We start from the raw sequence: 19,643 nt of genomic DNA, 5'->3' as shown, positions 1-19,643 counted from the left end.
GCTTAATGAGCTCAGTAAAAGATCAATTAAGGCCATGAATGAGGAACCGGCTGGAATTTTCCATACAGCCTCCAATGGGTTAGGCAACACGACAGCTGCCTGCTGCTGGCCTCCCGTTGGCAGACTGGCAGAGGGCCAAGGCTCCAGACAGACTTTGAGGCCTACAGCCCCCACCCTTCCCTCTCCTCCCCTCCAACCCGCCTACCAGGCCTCACAATAATGGTGTACAACAGCAAAGTGTTAATGGGCCACCTTAAGGTGGAGGCACCTTCTCTCTCTGCAGCTCATCCACGCAGAGGGCCTCCTATTGGTCCCCCAGCTCCAAGAGCTCACCCACCATCTTCAGTTGGATGGCGTGCGTGCCCTCTGGCCACTAATCGGCTAATTCAATAATATTAATAATCTTTATTATTGTCACAAGCAGGCTTATGTTAACACTGCAATGAAGTTACTGTGAAAAGCCCCTAGTCGCCACACTCCGGCGCCTGTTTGGGTACAGAGGGAGAATTCAGGATGTCCAATTCACCTAACAAGCACGTCTTTCGGGACTTGTGGGTGGAAACCGGAGCACCCGGAGGAAACCCACGCAGACACAGAGAGAACGTGGAGACCCAACACAGATAGAGGCCCAACCCGGGAATCGAACCTGGGACCCTGGCGCTGTGAAGCAACAGTGTGAACCATTGTGCTACCGTGTAATTCAGAGAAAAACAGGGGTGGGATTCTCTGACCCCCCCCCCCCCGCCGGGTCGGAGAACCGCCGGGGGGCGGCGTGAATCCCACCCCCGCTGGCTGCCGAATTCTCTGGCGTCGGGGATTTGGCGGGGGCGGGAATCATGCCGCACGGGTCGAGGGCCGTTGGCAGAGGCCTCCACTCGGCGCTTCTCCGGCCCGCGATAGGCCGGGTGGCCGCCCGTTTTCGGCTGGTCCTGCCAGCGTATGTTACGACAGGTATTTACCGGCGGGAGTTGTCTCCGCGGGCGGCCTCCGGGGTCCTCAGAGGGGCGCGGGGGGAATCTGGCCCCGGGGGGGTGCCCCCATGGTGGCCTGGCCCGCGATCTGAGCCCACCGATCCGCGGGCGGGCCTGTGCCGTGGGGCATTCTATTCCTCCGCGCCGGCTGGTGCAACAGTCCGCGATGGCCGGCGCGGAGATGAACCCCCCCCCGCGCATGCGCTGGGATGACGCCAGCACACGCTGGCGCTCCCGCACAATGCACCAACTCGCGCCGGAGGATTCCGCACCTTCGGGGCGTCGGGCCGGAGTCGTTCATGCCACTCCTTCGTGCCAGAGTTGCCCGCACCGCCGGTTTCCGAAGAATCCCGCCCAAGGTCTGGTGACTGCTCCCAACACAGTGCGGTGTGGAGGCTGCCATTTGACCCTGATGTCAGGGTCCCGAACCAAAACGCTCAATTCTGCCCTAGTGTCTGTAGGAGTGAGGGCAGCGGTTGCTGTGAGGATAGGACAGGGTGGAGTGTGGCTGCGGTGCTGGCAAGGGTAGGGGGGGATAGTGTGTGGGAGAGATGGGAGCGCGAGACCTAACCTGTGCCATCTTCAATCTGAATAGCACCAATAACAGACACACAGGTGGAAATCTGTGTTTTATAGGAGCTGAAGTGTGGGCCAGGAAGAGCCATCCTGTGGATCATTGAATAGCTCATTGCCGCTTCAATTAGAGAGGGCACAGAGGGTGCTGGTGGTGAGTGCTTCATCAAACACCCTCTCCCAACAGGAACCAGCTATTTGGGCAGAAACACAAATGTTGATTTCAAACGTTACTTAAAAAGATAGTCCCCATTTTATTTTCATTGCTACTGGAGCTGGGAAGAGGATTTCAGAAGCACATCGGGAAACGTTCTGGGACCCTTTCATCAAGACTTCACCAACGTTCAGGCAACATTTATTCTGGAAATTCTCTCAGAGCTTCACTTCAGGATTGCCGCTGCTTGACTCCACCTTGTAGGAGCCACCAGGAGGGTGGAGGTGCCCGATGATGAGCAGTTCCACATTGGAGAACCTGTGCACCTTTTCCAGTCAGCCCGTGAGCCCTTTTCTTAACAGCACAACACCTGTGTTAAATCTGTACTGTGAATTTTCAATGTCTCTGGGGTTGGTGTTAAATGCGAGGCAGGGCTGGGGCACTCCTGAGGCAGAGGGCAGAAGGGAGGCAGATGGGGCGGCATGGCGGCGCAGTGGTTAGCACTGCTGCCTACGGCACTGAGGACCCGGGTCTCTGTCCGTGTGGAGTTTGCACATTCTCCCCGTGTCTGCGTGGGTCTCACCCCCACAACCCAAAGATGTGCAGTGTAGGTGGATTGGGCACGCTAAATTGCCCCTTAATTGGGAAAAAAAATAATTGGGTACTCTAAATTTATTTTTAAAAAGGACAGGTCAAATGAAAAAAATGTCAGTAGATATATTCCGAGCTCAAGGTGTACACAGTGCTGATGGGGGCTTTAATAAATACAGTTATGGGGCACGGTTTAACGGGACAAAACGAGTCCCGTTTCGGGCGGGTTTAACAGGGTTTTTCCTGCTGCCCTTAGCACCAAGAACGAGACCGCTATTTAAGGGGACTTTGTCATTACTTGGCCTTGGCAAGGCACAGCCTGCTGAGGCCGCACTTACCTTCAGTTCCTGCACTGCTGAGACAGGCAGCAATTTAATCATTTGGTTGGCTGATTGGTGTGAAGTTGGAGCCATGTTTGGATGGTGAGAGCTCAGGGCACTGTCAGCAGAGCCCACAAGAGGCAGTATCGAGCCACAAAGGGCAAGTGAGATTGAATGAAGTTGCTTGGATTGCTTATTCGTACATAGGACAAGATTTTAGGACTACATTTTGCTGTTCTCTCACCTGTTCAAATTGGTAATGATACAGGCAGTGGGTGAAGCTGTTATTATATCATGTTAACACCTTGGGAAATAAGCTTAGCTACATTATCCTTCAGAAATATTGGGCAGAGACAAAGTAAACACAGCTGTCTGTTTTTAATATTGCCAACCCATAAACATGGAGGGATATGCCTGTCTCAGCATATTCAGCATGTGTAACAGTCGAGGGAGTCCCACTTCTACTGTACCATTCATCCATTTACTGGGCCCAGAACATTGCTCTGAGATGGCAAACAAATTGCAAATTAATGACCGGCATTATATTTAGAGCCTTATCATCAGCCTGCAACAGGCTGAAGTTTAAACAAAGTTATTGTTAGGCTCCTCCAGCAACCTTACTCTTCTTCCCCCTACCAAATCAGCCTTCTAAACTGCAAGCTCGCAGTCAAGCTACTCGATATGTCTCTCTCTCCCTCTCTCCATGAACTCATCCAGCCAGATAACTCCTCCACATTTGTTTCTCCTTTAAAATCCAATCTCTTTCCCACACCCTCTCCCCATGTCACAATCCTTCACAACCATTAAGGCCTGTGTCTTCCGATTTCAAGGCCCGACTGAATTCCCGTCCTAAACCACTCTGCTTCTCCACGGGCAGCACGGTAGCACAGTGCTCAGGTTCGATTCCGGATTGGGTCACTGTCTGTGCGGAGTCTGCACGTTCTCCCCGTGTGTGCGTGGGTTTCCTCCGGGTGCTCTGGTTTCCTCCCACAGTCCCCAAAGATGTGCCGATTAGGTGGATTGGCCATGCTCAGTTGGCCTTAGATTAGATGGGGTTGCAATGTTACGGGGATAGGGTGGAGATGTGGGGTTAAGTAGGGTGCTCTTTCCAAGAGACGGTGCAGGCTCGATGGGCCGAATGGCCTCCTTCTGTACTGTAAATTCTATGATTCTATGATTCCACCTCTTTCCCCATTAAAATCCTCCCTTTGGCCAATCTTTCAGTCACTCTCTCTCTCTCTGGTTGTGTCCTGTTTCTGTGATTGTTTCCATGAAACATACATGATGCTGTTGTCACACTATCCTTCCTTTGATATACCGCTATGAGTATCAGCTCATTGAGGACCTTCAACTTTCATTATCAATTCCTCTCTTTATCAAGACCTCAGTTAAACCTATCTACCATCTCACCAATATCCCTCAATCAAACCTATCTACCATCTCACCAATATCCCTCAATCAAACCTATCTACCATCTCACCAATATCCCTCAATCAAACCTATCTACCATCTCACCAATATCCCTCAATCAAACCTATCTACCATCTCACCAATATCCCTCAATCAAACCTATCTACCATCTCACCAATATCCCTCAATCAAACCTATCTACCATCTCACCAATATCCCTCAATCAAACCTATCTACCATCTCACCAATATCCCTCAATCAAACCTATCTACCATCTCACCAATATCCCTCAATCAAACCTATCTACCATCTCACCAATATCCCTCAATCAAACCAATCTACCATCTCACCAATATCCCTCAATCAAACCTATCTACCATCTCACCTATATCCCTCAATTAAACCTATCTACCATCTCACCAATATCCCTCAATCAAATCTATCTACCATCTCACCAATATCCCTCAATCAAACCTATCTACCATCTCACCAATATCCCTCAATCAAACCTAGCTACCATCTCACCAATATCCCTCAATCAAACCTATCTACCATCTCACCAATATCCCTCAATCAAACCTATCTACCATCTCACCAATATCCCTCAATCAAATCTATCTACCATCTCACCAATATCCTTCAATCAAACCTATCTACCATCTCACCAATATCCCTCAATCAAACCTAGCTACCATCTCACCAATATCCCTCAATCAAACCTATCTACCATCTCACCAATATCCCTCAATCAAACCTATCTACCATCTCACCAATATCCCTCAATCAAACCTATCTACCATCTCACCAATATCCCTCAATCAAACCTATCTACCATCTCACCAATATCCCTCAATCACATCTATCTACCATCTCACCAATATCCCTCAATCAAATATATCTACCATCTCACCTATATCCCTCAATCAAACCTTTTTTTTTAAATTTAGAGTACCCAATTCATTTTTTCCACTTAAGGGGCAATTTAGCATGGTCAATTCACCTACCCTGCACATCTTTGGGTTGTGGGGGCGAAACCCACGCAAACACGGGGAGAATGTGCAAACTCCACACGGACAGTGACCCAGAGCCGGGATCGAACCTGGGACCTCGGCGCCGTGAGGCAGCAGTGCTCCTCACTGCACCACCGTGCTGCCTCCTCCAGTCAAACTTATCTGCCATCTCACCAATTTCCTTTAATCCAACCAATCTCCCTCTCTCTCTCTCTCTCTGTCTTTCCAGCAGTCCCATAATGCAAGGTGAATGCTTTCCACAGAGAATGTGGGCAGGGCTGTTATGCTGCAGCTGCCACACAGCCTGGCTGACGAGGATCTCTTCCACTCTTACTGTCTGTCACAGGCGCATTGGAAGAAATTTACGGGTTGATAATTAATCTGTTTGGCCAGGTTATGACCGTGGTCCTGAAGCGGCTCTGGTTCAGAGCTCGGGGCACTATCACTGTGCCACCAGACCAACGCACCTCCCATCTCACCCGTGTCTCTCAATGCAACCCAGCCACCACCTCACCAATATATCTGAATTCCCACCTTAGAAAGCTAGAACCTAGGAATAGGAGTAGGCCATTTGGCCCTTAGAGCCTGCTTTGTCATTGAATTTGATCATGTCTGATTCCCCTATCTCAACATAATACTCCCGCGCTCTTCTCATACCCCTTGACACCAATATATCTGAATCCCACATCTCACCGATATCCGTCACCTACCCACCATATGTTTATGATACCTTATATAAAAGTAAAACAGACTGCCCTTTTCTCTTGCCCCATGTTACCCATTTCAAACCTCTGTCCATTAATTAAAACCCTGTATGCTGCCTCAATTAGCTCAGGACGGACTGAGAATCGAGCAGGAAATCTTCCTGTTCTGCTCCCCAGCACTGTGCGCTTGTTAATCAAAAACGGCAGACAGATACCCGCAAGCCATTAACAGTCCAAAACATGTTTCAGATGGGCCAGTCACATGCTCTCTGCACAATTGGAGTCTTGACTGGGAATCTACATTAGGAAGACATCACTGTGCTCCGAACTGACTCTGACTCAAACTGCTCACCTTTTGTTCCACCTCCAAGAATCTCTTCAGGTCGTCCGAGTCTAATTGGTCCTTGTGGTTACTGTACATCAGCATCAGAAGATAGAGGTCCCGCCGTGTGGACATCATCTTGTAAAACGCACAGAACTCCTCAAAATCCAACGTCCCTTGGTTCTCATCCGTGTCTGCCTCCTAGCAACAAGGGAAAGAAAACTCCCGTTACGACATTCCCAGATTCTGAATTGTTCTCTCGTTCCTTACAGGACTCAAAATGCCCCGAAGGAAGTTACAGGACAAGTTTAAAAAATCTTTGTGAAATGCCAAAGAAAGAATGACTTGCATTGATATAGCATCTTGTATGACCTCAGGACATCCCGACGTACGTTTCAACAGTGTAATTGTTATCATGTAGGAAGTGTGGCAGCACCTTTGTGCACAGCAAGCTCCCACAAACAGCAGTGTGATTATAATGATAATAATAATCTTTATTGTCACAAGTAGGCTTGTGCAATGAAGTTACTGTGAAAAGCCCCTAGTCGCCACATTCCAGCACCTGTTCGGGTACACAGAGGGAGAATTCAGAATGTCCAATTCACCTAACAAGAACGTCTTTCGGGACTTGTGGGAGGAAACCGGAGCACCCGGAGGAAACCCACGCAGACACGGGGAGAACGTGCAGACTCCGCACAGACAGTGACCCAAGCCGGGAATCGAACCTGGGACCCTGGTGCTTTGAAGCAACAGTGTTAACCACTGTGCTACCGTGCTGCCCATGAGTAGATGGTCTGTATTAGTCATGTTGAGTGAGGGATGGATGTGGGCCCAGGCCAATATTTAAGCATCAAATAAATAAAAGGTTCTGCCAAATGTACATGAGCTCACAAAAGCCTCCTTTTGGTGCAGTTACATTTCCAGGGGTGCTTCACCAGTCCTGCCTGATTTTTCCTCACTTTCAATTGAGCACCCAGCTCACCCAAAGGTTGCAGCAAGTTCCGCGGGTCAGTCCTCCCGATGCCCCAACTAGTTGCGAGCCTGGATCCTGAGTGTTGTCAGGTTATTTGAGTGCGGAGCTGGTGGGGAAGGGACTTGGACTGAGACCAATCCTGTTCTTAGCCAATACCTACGCAGCCCCCCCACCCCCCCCCCCCCCCCCCCCCCGGCCCCAACGTACAACCAGAGGCGCCAGACACTGAGCAGGATTAGGGATTCTACCCAAGGGTCACACACCAATCATACTGCTTCTAATTATTGCCCCTTTTCCACATTGCCTAAGCCAGTAGATTCCTTGATCATCAGCTCCAGGGTGTCAGTGGGCAACCTAGAGAGCCGTGTGTTCAAATCCCACTCACAAAAGTGGGAACAGAATCCAAGCAGACCCTCCAGTGCAGTTTTTCGTAATTGGAGGTGCATCTTTCAGGTGTGACGTTGATTTGGTCTAACCTCTCAGGTCGATGTTAAAGAATTCCCCCACAGGGGCAGCACGGTGGCGCAGTGGGTTAGCCCTGCAGCCTCGCGGCGCCGAGGTCCCAGGTTCGATCCCGGCTCTGGGTCACTGTCCGTGTGGAGTTTGCACATTCTCGCCCCCACAATCCAAAGATGTGCAGAGTCGGTGGTTTGGCCACGCTAAACTGCCCCTCAATTGGAAAAAATGAATTGGGTACTCTAAAATTAAAAAAACAAATTCCCCCGCGACTATGTTGATGATGGACACGGGAGATCTTCCCAGTGTCCTGGCCAGTATTTGTCCATCAGACAACATCACGGTAAACTGATCAGCTGATCCTTGAGAACATTGCTATTTGTGGGATCTTGCTGTGTAAACATTGGCAGCCGAGTCTCCTACACGACAACGCTGGCTACACCTCCCGCATATACATTGGTGCTGAAGTCATAAAAGATGCTTTCCAAGCGTAAATCCTTTCTTTCCTTTCCTGAACATTGGTACGAAGCCCATTCAGGTGAATAGTCAACTGACCAGCACATTCCTTTCCCCAGCAGAGGTCAGCAGAGGAGAGGATGGACAGGAGCATTTCACTTTTTGTTTAAAAACGGGGTGAGCGGTGGAGGGGTGGGTCACCATGAAAGCTCTTTTCCTATTGCAGTGGGCTCCATCTTTAAGAGGGGAGGAGGTGTGAATGGCTTAAACCAGCTGTGATGCTACTGTCTTCCGATGGTCTGAACACACTGGAATGGTTCACAGAAAGCTTGGCTTGTTGACAACCATAGGATATGATGCACAGGCTTTGATAGGATGTGGGTCTTTGCCAAATCCATAACTTAGCTCGCAGTGAGCGGGGAGGTGTTAACGGGTGACTGGGCCCCCTCCTCACAGAGTTTCTTCATCTAAATTTCACATTAATTAGAACAATGACATCATTATCAACCTCCCTCGGGCCTCCAGAGTTGCAACGTAGGAAAGGCGCATTCTGTCGCACGGGGGTCGGATCCACGACTTGCCCCGGACAAGAAAGAATTACAAAGGAAGCAGGCAATGGAAAATAAAGAGAGCATAAGAAAAAGGGAGAGCCAGGAAAAGAGAACGGTGGACAGAGATTGGCATTCAGGGAGAAGGAACAGAGTGAAGGAGAGGTAGAGGAAAGAGAGAGTGGACAGAGAGAATGGGCAAGAGAGTTACAGCAAGAGAGAAAGTTGGACAGTCAAGGAGAGACTGGCAGAAAGAGGTAGAAAGAGGTGGACAGACAGGGACAGGATGAGAAATAGAAGGGTTTGTCCCACAGCATCATGACCACTGGGCGATACAAAGCGCTTTACAGCCACTGAAGTTCAAAATGTAGTCACTGTTGTAATATGTAAGCGTGGCAGCTAATTTACACACAGCAAGATGCAAGCAGCAACGTGATAATGACCAGACAATCCGATTTTAGTGATGTTGGTTGTGTGGTGATATGCATCACTGTAAATACACAAGGGGTTAATGTAGATACACTAGAACTAAATAAACACTAGAGGGAGCACCAGAGACATCATGACACACAGACATTCAACCAATAGGTCAGTAAGATAGGACACGACCAATGGGAGTCAAGACACACCCAGAGATGATACTACCACAAGGGGGCTGCCCATATAAAAGGACAGGGCACACATGCTCTTTCTCTTTTCCACAGGCGACACTCAGAGAGACAGGGGCAGATCAGAGCATCACACCCACCACATGGATTAGAGCAGACTGGTTAGTTAGATTGAGTTACTATAGTAAGATCAGCAGGAGAGTCGAACTCAAGTAGGAGAATTGTTAACTGTTCAATAAATGTGTTAAACCTATCTCCAAGTCTGAACTTCCTTTGTCAGAGCATACATAGAGGAAGCAGCTTATGCTACACGAAGAAGCATAACACAACAGGTTGAAGGATATATATTAATGAGGGTACCTTTCCTTCTCTTTTTCTAAACAGTGGCATGGGATCTTTTACACCCACTGGAGCGGAGAGGCGTCTGAAAGACGGTGCCCCCGGCGGTTCAGCACTCCCTCGATACTACACTGGAGTAACAGTGAAATGGAGGTGGGCAGGGACAAAGACTGGCAATGAGACACATCAACACGCACACACCTGCAGAGAAAGTGACAGATAGAGAGAGAGAGGGGATAGGGATAATGTGCCAGAGAGGGGGGATAAACCGGGAGAGCAAAGCAGATAGAAGCAGACAAGGAGAGAGTGAATCTAGGACAGTAGCATCAACGGGACATGCTGCTTTCCCATAGATAAAACCAACAATTGGGCTCCAGACACCATCCAATAAGCCAAATCAGTTCTGACAATGGAAAATTGCAGTCATTCCCCACTAACAGAGGATACTATCTTGTGCAGATGCTGGAGTTAATGATCACCTGAATATGTGCAGTAGATAGAGGCAAATGGAAACAATGTAAAATAAGTCAGTAATAAGCTGATATCTGTGGAGCACAAGATGTAATTGGAAGGGAAAACAAATCAATGGACCCCCAAATTGTCTATGGCTGCAAATTTGCTCTCACTTTTGTTTACAGTCGACAGCCTGAATTTTATGAGCATCATGAATGAGCCAGGGTGTAATACCATGCTGCCATATAGTCTGATTTAATGGGAGGGCAGTTACACATCGCAGCTCACAACCCAGGTTGACATCGAGTGTTGGAAGAGTGTTTGGAGGGGCTGGCTTTTTGGACGCGCTGTTAAAACATTGCTCCCTCTGGTTGTTCAAATTAGACAAGGAAAGGTGCCGAGGCATTGCTTGAAAACAGCTGGTCACCGTCCCAAGGCCCTGGCTAACACTCCCCCCTCACTCACACCACCACCGTCAGCTTCACACATCCTTCATCCCATTGCTTCTTGTTTTGTGCAAGAGGATTTTAGCTTGTCCCGGATCGAAGGCTGCCAGCCCTCCTGAATGTCCAGGAGCCTCCGGGAGGGGTGAGGGCAGGGGGCAGGGGTTAAATGTTAATCTCCAGGGACAAAATCCATGCCGAAATTATTAACTGTTAAAAGATGTCACCGAGAAGAAAAATGCTGTTTGACTGATGGCCACCAATGACCTATGGAACTGGGACTAGGCCATTCGGCCCTTTGAGCCTGCTACACCGTTCATTATGATCATGGCTGATTCTCTAACTCAATTCCACACTTCCGCGCTTTCCCCATACCCTTTGACACCTTTCAAGAAATCTGGAAACCTATCTATTTACCTCTTAGATATTTTTAAAATAAATTTAGTGTACTCGATTCATTTTTCCAATTAAGGGGCAATTTACCGTGGACAATACACCTAGCCGGCACATACAGAATTTACAGTGCAGAAGGAGGCCATTCAGCCCATCGAGTCTGCACCGGCTCTTGGAAAGAGCACCCTACCCAAGGTCCACACCTCCACCCTATCCCCATAACCCAGTAACCCCACCCTACACTAAGGGCAATTTTGGACACTATGGGCAGTTTATCATGGCCAATCCACCTAACCCGCACATCTTTGGACTGTGGGAGGAAACCGGAGAACCCGGAGGAAACCCACGCACACACGGGGAGGATGTGCAGACTCCGCACAGACAGTGACCCAAGCCGGAATCGAACCTGGGACCCTGGAGCTGTGAAGCATTTGTGCTAATCACTATGCTACCGTGCTACCCAAAACATCTTTGGGTTGTGGGGGCGAAAACCACACAGACACGGGGAGAATGTGCAAACTCCACACGGACAGTGACCCGGGGCCGGGATCGAACCTGGGACCTCGGTGCTGTGAGGCAGCAGAGCTAACCACTGCATCACCGTGCTGCCATACTTCTTAAATAGATTCAGTGACTCGGCCTCCGCTGCCTCCCTTATCGACGGCCTCAGGTAACCCCCGATGCTCCGCCCCCGTCCGGCCGGGTTCCCGGCGGCGTGGGCCTCTCATGCTATTATTTGTCGGGGACTCGGCGTGGCGGCTGCGGACTCAGTCTAGCACCGCCACAGACGGGGGAGAGCCGATCCATGGGCAGCGGGGACTTTGGCAGGGGTTGGGGGCACTGTTGGGGGGTGGTCCGGGGGTGGCGAGCCTGGCCAAAGGGGGGGGGGGCACTATTTGGCAGGCCGGGTCCACGCCGCTGGCCCCATGTTGCACGGTGCAGCCACTGCAGGCCGCCGTCGTGCGCATGCACAGCCACGGACCCGGCAATTCTCCGGCTGTATCGGCAGCTCGAGCCGGGTGCTCTAACGGCCTTCTAGCCCCGCACCAAACAGAGGATCGGGAGCAGTTCTGCGCCAGATTTTCGGCCATTATATGTCACCGTTCCCACGCTGGCGTCACGACATAGCCTGAAAATCGGAGAATCCAACCTCCTGTACCTTCAATATTCAGGTTCCAATCCATGTCCTTCTGCAGCCATGTCTCCATAACGGGTAGCAAGTCATACTTATTTATTTCTGCGTGCTCTCAGTTCATATTTTGTTTTGAATGCTATGTGCATTCAAATACAGAGCTTTTAGTTAGAACAAAGAACAAAGAAAAGTACAGCACAGGAACGGACCCTTCGGCCCTCCAAGCCTGTGCCGACCATGCTGCCCGTCTAAACTAAAATCTTCTACACTTCCTGGGTCCGTGTCCCTCTATTCCCATCCTATTCATGTATTTGTCAAGATGCCCTTTAAATGTCCCTATCGTCCCTGCTTCCACCACCCCCTCCGGTAGCGAGTTCCAGGCACCCATTACCCTCTGTGTAAAAAACTTGCCTCGTACATCTACTCTAAACCTTGCCCCTCTCACCTTAAACCTGTGCCCCCTAGTAATTGTCCCCTCTACCCCGGGGAAAAGCCTCTGACTATCCACTCTGTCTATGCCCCTCATAATTTTGTAGACCTCTATCAGGTCGCCCCTCAACCTCCGTCGTTCCAGTGAGAACAAACCGAGTTTATTCAATCGCTCCTTTTATCCTTTTATTCTTTTTATAACCTCTAGTTTTCCCCATTGATTTACTGTTGGATTTGTGCTCTTTATCCCTTCCTGTCACAGTCTGTTTTTCACTTCCCATAATACCTTTCTCTTTTGCCTTGTCACTACTCTTTGGTTTACAGCATATTCCCAAATTTGATCCCTTAAATCATAGAATTATAGATTATCATAGAATTTACAGTGCAGAAGGAGGCCATTCGGCCCATCGAGTCTGCACCGGCTCTTGGAAAGAGCACCCTACCCAAGGTCAACACCTGCACCCTATCCCCATAACCCAGCAACCCCACCCAACACTAAGGGCAATTTTGGACACTAAGGGCAATTTAGCATGGCCAATCCACCTAACCTGCACATCTTTGGACTGTGGGAGGAAACCGGAGCACCCGGAGGAAACCCACGCACACACGGGGAGGATGTGCAGACTCCGCACAGACAGTGATCCAAGCCGGGAATCGAACCTGGGACCCTGGAGCTGTGAAGCAATTGTGCTATCCACAATGCTACCGTGCTGCCCTTAAAGAAGTAAAAGAGCACACCTCTTTCCCTTCCTGCCCTAACTCCCTTAATCATCCAACTCCCAGCACTTTATTCTCGCAGTAAAACTTACCCGAAGCACCGCTTCCCCCCCTTTGCACCGAATTCCCACTTTGAACCAAACCTACTCACTCGGTCTCACTTAGGCCGAAGTTACAGAGATAGGGAGGGTTGTAGGCGCTGGAGGAGATTACAGAGAAAGGGAGGGTTATAGGGACTGGAGGTGGTTACAGAGATAGGGAGGGTTATAGGGGCTGGAGGAGGTTACAGAGAAAGGGAGGGTTATAGGGGCTGGAGGAGGTTACAGAGATAGGGAGGGTTATAGGGGCTGGAGGAGGTTACAGAGATAGGGAGAGTTGTTGGCACTGGAGGAGGTCACAGAGAAAGGGTGGGTTATAGGGGCTGGAGGAGATTTCAGAGGTAGGGATGGTTGTAGGGGCAGGAGGAGGTTTCAGAGATAAGGATGGTTGTCGGGGCTGGAGGAGGTTTCAAAGATATGATGGGTTGTGGGGCTGAAGGAGGTTACAGAGATATGAAAGGTTGTAGGGACTGGAGGAGGTTACAGAGATGGGGAGGTTGGTAGGGCCTGGAGGAGGTTACAGAGATGGGGAGGGTTAAAGGGGCTGATAGAGGTTACAGGTTAGAGACAGCAAAGATTGTTGGGGCTGGAGGAGGTTGCTGAGATTAGGGGGGTTCTAGGGCCTGGAGGAGGTTACAGAGATAGGGCTGGCTGTAGGTGCTAGAGGGCATTACAGAGATAATGGGAGTTATAGGTGCTTAAGGAGGTTACAGGTTAGAGATAGGGAATTTTGCAGGGGCTGGAGGAGGTTACAGAGGATTATAGAGACTGGAGGAGTTTACCTTGATATTGAGGGTTGTAGAGGCTAGAGGAGTTTACAGAGATAAGGAGGATTATACAGGCTAGATCAAGTTACAGAGATAGGGAGGGTTATAGGGGCTGGAGGAGGCTACAGAGATAGTGAGGGATGTAGGCTCTGGAGGAAGTTACACCTCAGCGACCCCACCGCGGCCTCTGACACGACGAGGCCATTGAATCGCGCCCAAAGAATCTTGTTGGGGCTGGCGGAGGTTACAGGTTAGAGATAGGGAAGGTGAGGACACAGGTGATGTGAACACTGTGCACAGTAGACATAGTTTTTGTGAGAACAAGAGGATGATGATATCTGGTAGATAAGTTTTGAAATCCTGCCAATTTGGTGCCGTGTATTATACACTGCAGTTTACAGTAATTATCAACATGTAGTGATGTGACACAGAAAAATAACAGGAAGAGGCAGAAGGTTACAGATTTCTTGAGGGCAGTGTCTTACAAACCCACCATTTCCAGGTCAGTTAAAATATTTACACTACCTTTGCTTTCATTTTAATGCAGTAACATTGGCAGTGGCTAAGGTCGCTTGGCAACATTATTAGATCTGAGTTATAAATAGCTCACTGGGTTTCAGGGCATGTGCAATGCAGCACCAAAATCCAGAAGCGCCGCTGCTCAAACTGCACGGGGCTTGATTCAGACCAGGCACTGGACAATGTGGCCAGCTCTGACCACCAAGGCGGGGGGGGGGGGAGTCACCCACAACCCGTGCAAGTGGCGAGTCACGCGGCTGACGTCCAGCCTTGGAGGAGTGGGGAGAGGAGTGGAGAAGCTCAGGGACTCTTCAACCTTGAAGGGAGGCAACCGAGAGGGGCCACTGCAGAGGAAAGTAAAACAGGGAACGGATTCGACGATTATCTGAAGCATGACTTCAAGTCAAGCTGGGGGCAAGCGGAAGGTTCAAATCGACAGGCGTCAGATTTAAGATGGATGCCTGAAAATTCGTCCTCCGTGAAACGCTGGACAACAGAGTGAAAGGAAAACCTTGGAATTATTTGATGAAATAGCTGGGTTGATGGGGAGAGAGTAAATGCTACCCGCTGCTGGCACCGTGCCAAGTTATGAGGGAAAATGGCTCACCCGAGATTCTAAATAAACTATATGATACTGTCGTGGACAAATGAGAAGGTTTAAGGAAAGATTATGATGCACTAAGAAAACTATGTGTGGTAAACCACTGTTACTGTATTATATATATTGTGGTAAATCACTTACTGTATCATATATATTGTGGTAAACCACTGTTACTGTATTGTATATATTGTGGTAAATCACTTACTGTATCATATATATTGTGGTAAACCATTGTTACTGTATTGTATATATTGTGGTAAACCACTGTTACTGTATTATATATATTGTGGTAAACCACTGTTACTGTATTGTATATATTGTTTGTTGTCTCTGCTGGCTCCGCCTGTGGCTCCTCCCCTCAGGCTCTGTATAAAGGTGGCCAACCTCTGGCCCTGCCCCAGTTCGGGACCAGTTGCCCGCAGGTTCTCGTTTAGCTTATTAAAGCCACAGTATCGTTCCACAACTCGTCTTTGTCATAATTGATGGCACATCACAATCGTAACATTGACCTCAGCTATCTGGAGCAGGTGGAAGAGGAGAATCAATGCTTTCAAAAGCACAATGATATGCTGATGAAGCAGACGGATGATGCTGTTGTGGAGAAAACATCAATTCAACAACAGTATTCATCGAGCACCGTGGCGGCCTGCTGCGTCCATCATAACATTACGCAGCAACAGGACAACAAGATGGCGGAGGTGGATGTCATAATATACATCTATGTATACAATGGAGTGCAGACAGGCAGTGATTGACACACAGGATGTCCAGTAAGCACACAGAACAGAGCAGCCAATCACCAGACAGGACACGACCACTATAAACCCAGAGGGAACCAGTTTTCCCGCTCTCTCGGGGCCCAGCCTCTGAGACAGTCAGAGCTCGTGAGCTAGCCAGTGCCTACACCATTAGTCTACGTTAGTCTGGTCAGGCTAGTGTCAGGTCTCCAGTCAAGTCAGCATAGTGTCGACCCACAGTTGAACATGTATAATAGTTTGGATGTTGAATAAAATCGTGTTGCATTTTATCAAGTGTTGGAGGTCTGTCTCTCGCTACACTGCATCAAGTGCAGTTCACCTCGACCCAGCCTACCCAACACATCAGTGGATGAACGGCAGGCCGCGTCTGATGAGGAGGACAATGATGGTGTCCAGGAAGATCTGGGCATGGAGCTTGAGCTGGCATGGCAGGCTGCCCAACATGTGATCCAGGGTCGCTACACACACAACAACCTCATCACCCTCTGATTTACCAACTAGGAGGCCTGGCCACTGGCAGCTCTGCCACCCTCTCCCACCTCTTTCCCCCTCCACTACTCCAAACCCCTCCTCACCCCACACAGGTTCTATCTTCCCTTGCACCTCACTCCTTCCCTCTCCTTAATCCTTCCACCCATTCCCTTTCCCTCAGTCGTTCACTCCACCTTCCCCCTCGCCTTCATTCCTCCCCTCTACCACAGCTCCCCCTCCCCATGGTCCAACCAGCATCACAGCATGTGTTTTGTTCTGCTCTTGACGTAGCAGAAGCTGCTTCCTCGATGTGCACTCTGACAAAGGAAGGTTCAGACTTGGAGATAGCTTTAACACGTTTATTACGGTTAACGATTCTTCTACTTGGATTCGACTCTACTGTTAATCCTTCTATAGCTACTCAGACTGACGAACCAGTCTGCTACAATCCACGTGGTGGGTGTGATGTTCAATCAACCCTGTCTGTAGGTTGGTATAATGCCCTCCTGTGGTAGTGTCACCTCCGTGTGTATCGTGACGGCCCATTGGTTGTGTCCTATCTTACTGACCTATTGGTTGAATGTCTGTGTGTCATGTCTCTGGTGTTCCCTCTAGTGTCCAGCTAGGTGTATTATATGTACATTAACCCTTTGTGTACTTACAGTGATGTATATCACCACAGCATGGTGTTGGCCCTGGGTTGGCAGTATCAGCGGGTCTTGTCCACGGGACGAAGGATGAAGATGACCCGCTGTGAGATGAGCTCTGGTGCCCCTCATTGTCTGACTCCAGTATTTAAGATAACATACCATTGCCTGCCCGGGTGATTCCTGTATGTGTGCTGGTGATTCCTTCTCATGAGCCCATTAATGTTGCAGAGGGTAGGGTGGGCAGTGGGGAGGATTTGGTGGGAGATTGTGAAAGGTTAGGGCTCACTCACTGGGGATGCTGTCATACAAGGCGGGCACGCACTGCTGCCCCATCCCCTGCCACCTCTCAGTGAGGGCGTAACCATGTGGGGTGTTCATGTGCAATGGGCACCCAACGTCTGGGTTCCACTGTCTGGGTGACAATGTGTCAGCCTGTTTTGCCCGCTGCTCATCAGATTCGCCAGTGTCAGTTGGGGGGATTTTGGAAGGACTGAGGTGTTCTAGCACCTCTCCTTGGCCACCTCTGGGTGCTCGCTGGCCCCAGGATACTACATGGAGTGAGCTCTGAAGACATGGTTGTCGCCTGGCACTGCCAGTCTTGGAGGCCTGCCCTCATCTGAACCATGGTCCCGATGCCCTCAGCTCTGGCGTACTGAGGCTGGGTCCTGTCCCTCAGTGAGTGAGCCATGTATGTCACTGCCTCGGCCATGACCCTCTGTGCCTGTGACATGTCCCCTGTGACTGATTAAGGCCAGTCAGCACCCGGCCAATACTCTCGATGCCTTCAGCCATGACCCTTTGTGAGTAGGTCAAGCTCTGGAGCCCCGCAGCAATGTCCATCTGCACCTGGGATATGTCCGCCTGTGACTGTGCTCCCCTGTCCTGCGCCTCAGCCAAGGACAGCACAGTGTGACCCAAGCCTTGGACGTCCTGACACATAGAAACATAGACAGTAGGTGCAGGAGTAGCCAATTGGTCCTCTCAGCCTGCAGCACCATTCAATATGATCATGGCTGATCGTGCAAATTCAGTATCCCACTCCCGCTTTCTCTCCATTGATCCCATTAGCCGCAAGGGCCACGTCCAACTCCCTCTTGAATATATCCAACAAACTGGCCCAACAGCTTCCTGTGGGAGAGAATTCCACAAGTTCACAACTCTCTGAGGGAAGAAGTTCTTCCTCATCTCAGTCCTGAATTCTTGGAGGTGCAGGGTCGGCTTAGGACAAGTCAGCATGGATATAGTCATAGAATCATAGAATTTACAGTGCAGAAGGAGGCCATTCGGCCCATCGAGTCTGCACCGGCTCTTGGAAAGAGCACCCTACCCAAGGTCCACACGTCCACCCTATCCCCATAACCCAGTAACCCCACCCAACACTAAGGGCAATTTTGGACACTAAGGGCAATTTATCATGGCCAATCCACCTAACCCGCACATCTTTGGACTGTGGGAGGAAACCGGAGCACCCGGAGGAAACCCACGCACACACGGGGAGGATGTGCAGACTCCGCACAGACAGTGACCCAAGCCGGAATCGAACCTGGGACCCTGGAGCTGTGAAGCATTTGTGCTATCCACAATGCTACCGTGCTGCCCTTCAGGGAAGGTCGTGCCTGACAAACCTGTTAGATTTCTTTGAAGAGATAACAAATACGTTAGACCAAGGAGAGCCAATGGATGTTATCTATCTTGACTTCCAAAAGGCCTTTGATAAGGTGCCTCACGGGAGACTGCTGAGTAAAATAAGGGCCCATGGTATTCGAGGCAAGGTACTAACATGGATTGACGATTGGCTGTCAGGCAGAAGGCAGAGAGTTGGGATAAAAGGTCCTTTTTCGGAATGGCATCCGGTGACGAGTGGTGTCCCGCAGGGTTCAGTGTTGGGGCCACAGCTGTTCTCTTTATATATTAACGATCTAGATGACGGGACTGGGGGCATTCTGGCTAAGTTTGCCGATGATACAAAGATAGGTGGAGGGGCAGGTAGTATGGAAGAGGTGGGGAGGCTGCAGAAAGATTTAGACAGTTTAGGAGAGTGGTCCAAGAAATGGCTGATGAAATTCAACGTGGGCAAGTGCGAGGTCTTGCACTTTGGAAAAAAGAATAGAGGCATGGACTATTTTCTAAATGGTGACAAAATTCATAATGCTGAAGTGCAAAGGGACTTGGGAGTCCTAGTCCAGGATTCTCTAAAGGTGAACTTGCAGGTTGAGTCCGTAATTAAGAAAGCAAATGCAATGTTGTCATTTATCTCAAGAGGCTTGGAATACAAAAGCAGGGATGTACTTCTGAAGCTTTATAAAGCATTAGTTAGGCCCCATTTAGAATACTGTGAGCAATTCTGGGCCCCACACCTCAGGAAGGACATACTGGCACCGGAGCGGGTCCAGCGGAGATTCACACGGATGATCCCAGGAATAGTAGGCCTAACATACGATGAACGTCTGAGGATCCTGGGATTATATTCATTGGAGTTTAGGAGGTTGAGGGGAGACCTAATAGAAACTTACAAGATAATGAATGGCTTAGATAGGGTGGACGTAGGGAAGTTGTTTCCATTAGCAGGGGAGACTAGGACCCGGGGGCACAGCCTTAGAATAAAAGGGAGTCACTTTAGAACAGAGATGAGGAGAAATTTCTTCAGCCAGAGAGTGGTGGGTCTGTGGAATTCATTGCCACAGAGGGCGGTGGAGGCAGGGACGTTGAGTGTCTTTAAGACAGAAGTTGATAAATTCTTGAGTTCTCGAGGAATTAAGGGCTATGGAGAGAGAGCG

The 19,643-nt window shown here is 49.6% G+C and overlaps 1 protein-coding gene across 2 annotated transcripts in view; it reads right to left on the bottom strand.

The window, feature by feature from the left end:
* Positions 1-19,643, bottom strand: part of plch2a (phospholipase C, eta 2a) — a 268,571-nt gene that overhangs the window by 194,425 nt on the left and 54,503 nt on the right. For both annotated transcript variants that reach the window (XM_072478060.1, XM_072478059.1), the window contains one exon: positions 6,086-6,256. In XM_072478060.1, the coding sequence (XP_072334161.1) occupies positions 6,086-6,256 (171 nt within the window). The remainder of the gene's footprint in view (positions 1-6,085; positions 6,257-19,643) is intronic.

Source organism: Scyliorhinus torazame, chromosome 16 (assembly GCF_047496885.1).
Source record: "Scyliorhinus torazame isolate Kashiwa2021f chromosome 16, sScyTor2.1, whole genome shotgun sequence".
NCBI classification, from domain to species: domain Eukaryota; kingdom Metazoa; phylum Chordata; class Chondrichthyes; order Carcharhiniformes; family Scyliorhinidae; genus Scyliorhinus; species Scyliorhinus torazame.
The sequence above is the reverse complement of the archived record's forward strand: the minus strand, read 5'-3'. Positions and strand labels throughout refer to the sequence as shown.